Source organism: Diadema antillarum, unplaced genomic scaffold, assembly GCF_040938485.1.
Source record: "Diadema antillarum isolate AM-2024a unplaced genomic scaffold, OU_Dant_1.0 seq00000254_RagTag, whole genome shotgun sequence".
NCBI classification, from domain to species: Eukaryota; Metazoa; Echinodermata; class Echinoidea; order Diadematoida; family Diadematidae; genus Diadema; species Diadema antillarum.
Window position 1 is genome coordinate 447494 of NW_027271296.1, and position 10253 is coordinate 457746.

Here is a 10253-nt window from a genome sequence, read left to right on the forward strand (position 1 = left end):
TGAATAACACTGTATGGAATGCGTACAAAATCTTCACACACTGGCACCAAATATTATGATGTCTCTATAACCCAAGATTAGCTTCTCGACAAAGTCTTGATCAAGCTTGCCTAACATGTGTATCAACAGACGTTAATTTAAATGATCCTACTTGTCAAAATCTAAGAGCTCAAAGAGGAAAAGTAGAAATTGTCAAAACAAAATATCAAAACAAAATCATACCCTGATACTTCGCATAGAGTTGTGCATCAGCTGCAAGACATAAATAGAATTACTTTAGTTGTTTTAAGTGATTTTATGTAACATAAGTTATTCAGAATCACAGGAAACAGGGGCAGATCCAGGAATTCCGTAAAGAGTGGGCGCGTTTACAAAATTAAATGGGGGGCGCACGCACCCCTCCCCCCACTTTTTTCTTTTTATTTCTTTTGTTTCAACAAAAAATAAAGGGGGGGCGTGCGCCGGTTGCGGTCCTCCCTGGATCCGCCCCTGGGAAAGACAACAGAGCGTGTGCATTCACAATGATTTGTGGAGATCAGACGTGATGGGAGATTGATGTATGTCTTATCAGGATCTGTAAAATGTGCTTGGCTATCTATCATTGATTTGTCCCCTGGAGCAAATAGAGAGCCATTCAATGTAGACCAAGCTGCCCTTGAACTTTGTATGTGTACATTCCCCTTCAAAGGCAAAACAGAGCCCTCAGAAGGGCTCACAATTCATCTTCCACCGTTTGGAATTTGCTCGCCATACAATCGAAAAGCTCCACCAAGAAACTTGTCTGGCCCAAGCAATTTTCCAGGATGATAAGTTGTGTCGGAGTATTTTGAGATCATAAGTGTAAAATGATTTTGATTGTATGCATATGACTTTTCTTCCTGAAGTGCCCTCCCTGTTTAGTAGTGGGTGGGTACAATGTTACTAGTATGTGATAACCACAATGTGCTGTAGCAGTAGTATTGAATCACATGCAGCTAATAAGCTGCACATGCAATTCACTCTTGTGCGATGGATACTGCTATGGCCCTGTTTACTGTAATTGATGTAATGTAAATTATAATAGATAGTCCATGGGCCAAGACCCGAAAAATGGGTTATTGGTACCACCTGAGGTGGCAAAACCTTTTTGTTGTCATTTTGTTTGTCGGACATAGATATGCTTATCAAGCTATGATAGCATTTCCAAATGAGTAGCTTAGTCATAATAAATGAATTTTTAACCAATTTGGTCTCGTTTTTATATCCCTATACTTCTGAATCGAAACTAAACCGCTATACAAAGAAGAGCACTGCCTTCTGTATGTCCACAGGTGTTCTGTTGTAAACGCGGTGCGCTTAGTCTTTATGCAAGGCAGCGAAGGGAATATCCAAAGGGTTATGATGTCCACAGCTGTCACGCGGTGCGCTTAGTCTTTATCTAGAACAATGTACCGTTATCAAATCTCAAGTTCCTAATAAAAGGGATTATCTATACTGTTTTTATACCACCCTCTCAACAAATACATCAGTTTTAAACAAAAATCACTCTGTTCATTTACAACATTATTTATGATAATGTATTGTAGTGTACCGGTACATTGTTTTTGCATTATCTTTCATTGTTGGATGGAAATAAAGCGACATTGGCGTGGTACTAGCGTTTTCACCGTAGCTTTTTCACCGGAAAATGATAAATAATTGAAAAATACGGTAAAATTCACGAGAAATTGTTTTTTTGTTGTTGTTGTTTTTAGATAAAGGGATATACACTGTATTATAAGCTTTGGATATTCCCTTCGCCGTCTTGAATATTAGACTAAGCGCTGTAGACATCATAACCTTGGATATTCCCTTCGCTGCCTTGAATAAAGACTAAGCGCACTGCGTTTACAACAGAACACCTGTGAACACACAGAAGACAGTGCTCTTCTTTGTATAGCGGTTGGTCTCGATTCAGAAGTATAGGGATATAACAACAAGACCAAATTGGTTTAAAATTCATTTATTATGACTACGCTACTCATTTGGAAATGCTATCATAGCTTGATAAGCATATCTATGCCCGACAAACAAAATGACACCAAAAAGGTATTGCCACCTCAGGTGGTACCAATATCTGGCCTGGCCCATGGACTAAGAATAATAATAAAATGTCACGTAGCAACCATGATCGGGTATGCTCTGAGATTGCAATACTTTTGGCATACCCGTTTAGGTAATATTTCACATTTTCATTGTGACCTAAAAACTGAAATTTTGATATCACAGCATTATTTTACACATTTTTGATGTATAGGTCCCCATTTAAGAGAAAAGTCAGATTCCATTTTTGGTATGACAGGAACACGTAGACCTTTCTTCTTTATGAGTTTTCAGTGAATCTGATATATGAAAAGTGTGTAATTCCTCACTATACCACAAAGGCTTGTGCTAGCAAGGGAAGTCAATCTTCTTTTTGGGAGGGGGGGGGTGGGAAGGGGGAGGCAAATATGTGATGTTCCTATGTTACATCAGCAAGCGTACTAGTCAGATTTCGGATCATCAAAATTTTGTCAAAGTTTGTTTCCTTAAAGTATTGAGCTTGACGTCTGTCACGCTGTATGTCTTTGTTGTAAGTGGCCTTGTTCAAGTTGAGAGTGACCTCAAAAGTTTGTTTATACCATCGCTTGTGTATACAGCTTTGTGTTTCCGTGTCTGTACGCATGAGCCAGGGGAGCAGTACCTGAAGTTTCTTTATTTGCATGGTGGAACAGTCCAATCCATGCAGAATTCAGATATTCTATTTGTGACATCTTACTCATGTTTATGTTTTGATATTGAAACAAGTTCGTCCCAGTTATCTCAAGTATTGAGACTGCAGATTACAACTTTGGATGCCATGTATTGCAAGTCCCGTGTGGATTATTCAGCTGCATATGTTGCAGTGATAATAGAGGATGACCTTGATCTTTTTTCTTTTCTATTAAATTATAAAGACAAATCAGCTGCAACTTGAAATTCACGGGGTCATCTTTTTTAGGGTAAGATCTAAATAGTCAAATCCTTGGGGATAGATCAAACAGCCTAGTTGAATTTTTAGTTGAGTTGGGAATCGGGAGATATGTCTGGAGTAACATTTTACGGAAGTTTTATGTGTCAGCAGACAATAGAATAATGATACAACAGAAATATTAAAGCAGAAATTGAAATTCAATTGTCTTTCACCTGTATGTGTCTAAGGTGTGGTTAATGATCATACACTATATTTGTTTTATTTTGCAGTCTTTAAGCAAAAATTTTAATGGTGCTTTTTAATGGTGCTTTTATCTCTCAGAAAACACATTTAAGTGTGAATGGTCCTAGGAATTTCTGAAAATCTGTTCTTTGCAAATATGTAAACATTACTGAAGTTCCTTGAATGGAAATAAAGATAATACAGATTGCTGCTATAATCTCCTGAAGTCCATCACCACAAAGGTTTGACTGTACAGCCTGGTGCCAGTGATGTGCATCAGCTTCTGCTTATCCTCAGCAAGCACTGGAATGATTACAAAGTTCACACATCCTATTTGCTGACTCGGCAAATTTGGCAGGCATAGAATGAATGACATTTTTTTCCCCTCTGACAAGTGGTTCAAGAGCATACCATTATTTCTGGTTAAAACTTGATGAAACTGGATCGTAACCAAGCAACCTGTGGACAGTTTGTAAAGTTTGATCAACATTGCCTTTTCCACCCCCCCCCCTTCCAACAATATGATAACAAAACCTCATGCCAGTCTGCTGTGATGTCGTGTATTTGTTTATAGTATGCTGGTAGGAATAGGATGAGCTTGAAAGTAACTTTGAGGTTTTTCCAGTGTTGATCATTTATAACCGGCAGTATTACTTGACTATCGGAGTCTATAGAATTTTATGTTTGCCATAAATATTAACCTGTGTTGTAGACAGACTGGAGACATACATTTTTCTTTGATTAAAAAAAAAAAGGAATGAGGAAGAGAGGTTTGCGGTAACACCATGTGTATGTAGTCCTTGAAAGGAGTGTTGTTTGGTGAAAGAAGAACCAAGGGAGTGGAGAGTAGAGGAGGAGAGGAGATGGACACAGGGAGAATGTAGGGAAGGCTAATGGTGACAGTCAGCTGGCAGCGGTGAGCTGGAAGTTGAGGTTGCACTAATGGAGGTAGGAGAATAGGAGACAGGGACAGTTGTGTGAGGAAGAATACGATGAGAATCAGGTATCTGGTTATGAAGTCGGTGGAAGGAGAAAAATGAAATGGATGGGAGGGAGGAAGGGGGAAGAAGAAGGGTGGAAATCATGGAGATATAAAGAAAGAGAAGTGAAAAAAAGATTTGATTTCTGAATTGTATAACTATCATGAAGTGAAGGGAGAGAAAACAGAGTTGGGAGTATGTGATTGAGAATGCAGACTTGGTTGGATCCTTAAAAACTTAAAATCCAAACCTTTTTGTTCGTGCACAAGATGGGTGAATTATTTGTGGTGGGCATGAGAAGTGTAGTATCATGTCCCAGTAAATGTCTGTACAGTAACTCCTTTTAATTGATAAGCAGTTAGTTCTGGAAGTAGGTCAGAGTTTGCTACCTGACAGTGCTTACAGTAAACCTGGCATGCATGTGATAATAAGACTCCTTCCTGATCCAAATATTGTTTATTTGTAAGCTTAAAGTGGCTTCAGAGTTTATGTTTTCTGAGGCTCTTTGTTTTGGCTGTTTGCTCACTATGCCATCAAAGAGTTAATGAGGTTTGAAGAGGCCTCATAACTATGTGACAGTTTATGTTCATTGGCAACTTTCCAAGAGGTGTGCCAAGAGTGCTCCTCATCAACTAATCATTTATCCTTCCAAATATCCTGTTTCCTATCAAATCACTTCCACTTGTGGTAGATAAACCTAAATCGCAGCATTGATATGCTACTTCAGCAGGGCCAACTGCTGTGCAAAAACAAGCAAAAACAAAAACAGAACTTAAAGATAGTACACTGCACCGACAGCACAGATTGTTGTGTTATGAGCTACTGAGCTATTTTTTTTCCTTCTGTTGAAATGTGTAGACAGATTTTGTCACTGGTGTGAAGTGAAGTGTGAGGATGTGTTGTCATCATGATACATGGTAATCATGGAGAATTCATATTTGCATCTGTCCGATGTTGCAAGCCATAGATCTGAAGTATGGCTTGTGTGCATTGTTTGTGTGAACCTCTCATAAAATTCAGAAAACCAGACATAGTGATTTTGATAACAATGAAATAAGGGATTATTGTTAAAAACTACAAGAAACCCTCATTGGCTATGGTGCTGTTCTTGTTAAACAGTTTTGTTTTGTTTTGTTTTGTTTTTTTTTTTGGGGGGGGGAAGGGGGATGGGTCCTTTTTGACCTGAGCACAGGTCTTTGCTAGCTAGTCAGTGACTTATTGACATGGTCTTTTCCTATAGATTTCATCCATCATGTTCATATGTTTATTTTAGGAACATTAGAGTGAATATTGACAATGTGATGTGTAGTTTGATGGTGTTCAGTACAAGTTATGTAGTAGTTGCCAGTGCAGGACTTTTTAAAATGTGTACACTTTGGCAACAATGAATGGATGTGATTGCTTTTTTCATGCACTCATCCATTATTGTCAGAAAGCTGTTAGCCATCGGGCAGCATGATGCACAACCTTATTGTGACAGCTTTTTAGACTATTGGAACATGTCAATGTGTATGGAGGGATCGGACAGGTAGGAACTGATGATGGAGTTGTGTTTGCCCCTGAACTTACAGATTATATATCATGACCAAAAGGCCCACCACCATTTGTAATCACTGAATGTAGATTCAGTAACATCACCATAAAATTCATTCAAAATTACAACATATGGAGGTACTATATTTGATTGGTCACTGGTACCTTGTACTTTTGCCGCAGGTCAAACCATCTTTGGACGTGTCTTGTGGAATCCGGACCAGGATTTGGACCGCGCCTACCGGCTCACCATCCAGAAGCTCTTCATCTGCACGGGCAACGATGGCTACGTGCCCTACTACGACCCCTCGGGCACTGTCTACGAGGAGGGCCCCCAGTTTGGCTGCATGCAGGATAACGTCCACCTCAAACACAGGTTCCTGCTGCTGGTGAGTTTCCATGGAAACCGAGGGTGGGATGCTGGATGTGGTGACCAGTTGAGATGGAGATGATGACTGTGTCTGGTATGATAATAACTTGAGACCATTACATGTATCTTACGTGGACTTGATCTTTTCAAACTATAATGCCTCTTTTGTTTTTCTTCCCTTTTTTTTTTTCAGGATCGGGGCAACCCTGATGCGGTCCACCCCCATTTCAATGACGTTCCGTTCGACGCCACATTTGCAGGCAGTAGCCCGGTATACCGTACCGTCAGTCAGATGCCAGGTGTTGATGGCTTCACCATGAATGTAGATCCTCTTTACAAGGTATGAAGGGAGCAGCTGACAGAGATGGTAGTAGTGATAGTGGTGGTGATGAAGATGGTGGAAGTGGTGATGGTGGTTATGATGATGATAGTGGTGGTGGTGGTGGTGGTGATGGTGATGGAGATGGTAGTGGTGGTGATGGTGGTGGTGCAGTAGTGGTGATGGTGATGGTGATGGAGATGGTAGTGGTGGTGATGGTGGTGGTGCAGTAGTGGTGATGGTGATGGTGTTGGAGATGGTGATAGTAGTGGTGGTGTTGATTTCTTCGCAAGACAAAAAATTAATTTGTTTCTGCTATCGTTAATATTCTGTTTCTTTACATTTATTCTGTATCTCGAGTCAAAACAAAGTAGAATTCCATTGTTGTAAAGAGTTAGACAAACATTGAATTACAAAGACTCAAGGACAAGTTCACCTTAATATACATGTGGATTGAGTGAATGCAGCAATAATAGAAGAACACATCAGTGAAAGTTTGAGGAAAATGAGAAAATTCGTTCAAAAGTTATGAATTTGTAATGTTTCTGTGCAGTCACTGCTGGATGAGAAGACTACTACAGTTTTTGGTGTCACATGCTTAGAATGATAAAAGGAAAAACATTGCAAAGAGACTTCAATAAAATTTCTTTTTTTGGGGGGAAAAAAGTACACATTCTGTCGACTTGCTACTGACATGTTTTAAGGGTAACATTATTCCCCCTGCCTTCTAAAAGAGAGCAAGTCAAGTGCTCTTTATTACGTGAGAAAAGTGAAAATATGTTTTATTTTTTGATATCACTCTACGCATTTGACATTACAAGCTGTAGAAGTCTTCTTATCCAGCGATGGTGGCGATGAAAGTTCAAAAATTCATAACTTGTGAAGGGATTTTCCAATTTTCCTCAAATTTTCACTGATGTGTTCACTAATATTGCTGCATTCTCTCAATCCATATGTATATTATAGGTGAACTTGTCCTTTAAACAGGTCACTGCGACACAAACATATCTCATTTGACAGACAGCTGACAGAAATGGAATGCAAGTTACCAAGCCAAAATAATATCTTATATTTGACAGATAAGATGTCTTATCTTTGAATGATAAAGGGGGAAGCAGAACATTCTGCAGAAAGATTGTATGGTTGAAAATGGTTGAAAAGGGAATTTAATAGTAGATGTCATTCATTCTTCTGATAATAAAGTAGATGTTATCGGTTACTATGTACTGCAAATATTTACAGGTCAGGATAGAAAGGGGGAAAACATTATTGAGACATACTGTATAGTAAGAAAGGGATTTAAGTATCATATGTCATTCATCTAGCTGATAATGAAGTAAATGTTAGTGGTTGCTGTTTACTTCAAATATTTAGAGATCAGGTTATTAGATACATGGAGAAAAAGATAGTGAGTTATGGTTATGACAGCTATTACAAAATGTCATCAATACTTTTTGCTGGAATCCATCAAAGGTAGTTATGGTTTGTAAACACTTCAAGTCGTCATGCTGGAATATTTGATTACCGAGTAACCCAACTCCATCAAAGCAGGAATTGTTGAAAAGACGGAACTGTGGTGTTAAAATAAGACCAGTTTGCCTCATTAATTAGAAGGTTTGGGATGGTATTGAATTTCCTCTGAGTACGATATTTTCTGCCTTTATGCTGCTGCCCTGAAGGGTGCTGGGAGCTTGCTTTAGGGTTATTCATCACTATTTCTGTCCCCCCTCTCCCAGTTCCATTGTCAAGCCATCTGTTCCTTATTCCCATTTCCACCATTTATGAAAAACTATAGTGTAGATTTTCTCTTCGTATCTGGCCCAGGTATGCTACTTGAAGCGTTGACTTGCTGATTAGACTTTGGGCAAATTCCCTCTACGTCAAACATCATGTGATAGACATGGTAGAAATAGATGGAGAGTTATTCTAATGAGAGGTCACAGGTTAAGGTCAAAGGTTACTGTACTTTAAACATTTCTCATCCTTAATTTTAGCTTGAAAGGTTAAGTGGTATTGTGACAAGGGTAGAAATGAATAGAATGTTAGATGCATGGACATAACAGTGATGATTCTAAGGTCAAGGTCAAAGGTCACTGTTCTTAGGTTAAAATGTTATTTCAGCCATTTGTTGGTGGTGATATCATCTGGTAAAAAGGAAAGAAATTGATAAAAACAGTGAGCCAGCTAATGAAGGGGTCAAGGTTAAGGTCACCAAAATTTACCTGAAAATTTAACTTTCTGGCCATATAAATGTCATTGTAAATGCGTAATTATAATGTTGTTTTGTGTGTGTGCATGTGTGTGTGTTAATGGATGGAAATAAATCATGAAACTGTCCATGTCATAATGAGGATTACAGGCTAAATTTTTAGGACAATGGTGAACTTCATAAAACATTACATTTAGGGCCATGTACTGAAGAAATGATGTAGTGACTTTGTGGGCAATCAGAACCATCCCAGTCAAATTGCTCAAATTTTAATTTTCATATTGTTTTCCCCCTCAGGTGAATTCAGGGCATCAGTGGTACATGCAAGTAATCTATACAATAGGACCTACCGATGGTGCACCACGCTACAAACGTTCCATCATGGGAACCATTGACAAGCGGGCGGCGGGCACCTCAAACCCCAACGGGACCAACATGCACCCACTCCTCCTCAGCGAGGATGATCTCGGAGGGGAGGGGTACGCCGGCCAAGGGGCACAGTCGAACATCACGACTATCGCATCAGTGCTCGTCGTGGTGGTCCTCGTCGTCATTGTCGTCCTGTTCGTGGTTGGGCGCCGGAGGCGGGCCCAGCAACGAAGAGAGGTGGTGCGGACAGAGCCAGTAATGGCCAACCGTCAGCGAGCCGCCAGCAAGCTGAGTCTGGCCTCCGTCAAGGCAGCATCCATGGCTCCAGCAAAAGAAGAAGTAGAAATGGACATTCAGAAAGCGGTTCGAGTTAGCAATCTCAATCTTCACAAGATAGATAATGTGAATAGGCCACAGGTCAAAGTGAAAAAGGTCAACTTAGAGGTCAAATATCAAGGACAGAATACAACAGAAGGTGGAACTGAAGTTTGACCTTTGACCCTGATTTTGCACATTCTTTTAATGTTAAGAAATGAAAGACAATAGTGTGGAAATATGTAGTGAACTTATTTAAGATTAAATAGCATTTTTATACATAACTGCCAAACTTGTCCAGTGGTTTCTCAGCTTCTAATCATGTCGTCATGAACTATTTGTGTTTTAAGAGATGCAGGTGTGACTGAAGAGTTAATTGTCCGTGTACCCAGGCCTTGTGGCATTTCTCATTATGTCTGTATTATTTATGACATCTCTTCTGACTGTTGACTTTGATTTGTAGGCTAATATTCTTCAGAAGAAAGATTCTTCATGTTTTTTTGTTGCATTCTCTACCTCTTGAGATACGAAGACGAGGGTCTGTGCTGCAATCGATTCTGAGATAGCTACATCTACCCAGTCATATTGCCTGGCTGTGTAGATTGCTTCATTATGCTTTCTTTTTACTTGGCAAGATGCCTTGAAAGTATCAGATGCTTTGTCAGTGTGTGTTTTGACAACTTCACTGAGTTTGGCATTCCCAGGTGCAACACAAAGTAGCTGCTTATTGTATGGTGTGCATCAGGATGTATTTTAACATGTTTAAATTCATGTCTCTACATGAATAACATTATTATAATGTATTACATTGTTTGTATCTGATTCTTAGAAATGTAAACACTCTTTGTTATGCAAATACAAATAAGCTTTTATTGATTGTCTGTTTATGTGTTTAAAGACAAAATGATTGGTGAATTTCTTAGAAACATAAACACTCTTTTTAATGCAAATTCACGTAGGCTTTT

General features: G+C 39.2%; 1 protein-coding gene across 1 annotated transcript in view; it reads left to right on the forward strand.

The window, feature by feature from the left end:
* Positions 1 to 10003, forward strand: part of LOC139729721 (extracellular matrix organizing protein FRAS1-like) — a 230223-nt gene extending 220220 nt beyond the window's left edge. Inside the window, exons 62-64 of the mRNA XM_071640650.1 lie at positions 5890 to 6095; positions 6270 to 6416; positions 8902 to 10003. Coding sequence (XP_071496751.1) covers positions 5890 to 6095; positions 6270 to 6416; positions 8902 to 9465 — 917 coding nt within the window. The 3' untranslated portion in view covers positions 9466 to 10003. The remainder of the gene's footprint in view (positions 1 to 5889; positions 6096 to 6269; positions 6417 to 8901) is intronic.
* Positions 10004 to 10253: the final 250 nt, after the last annotated feature.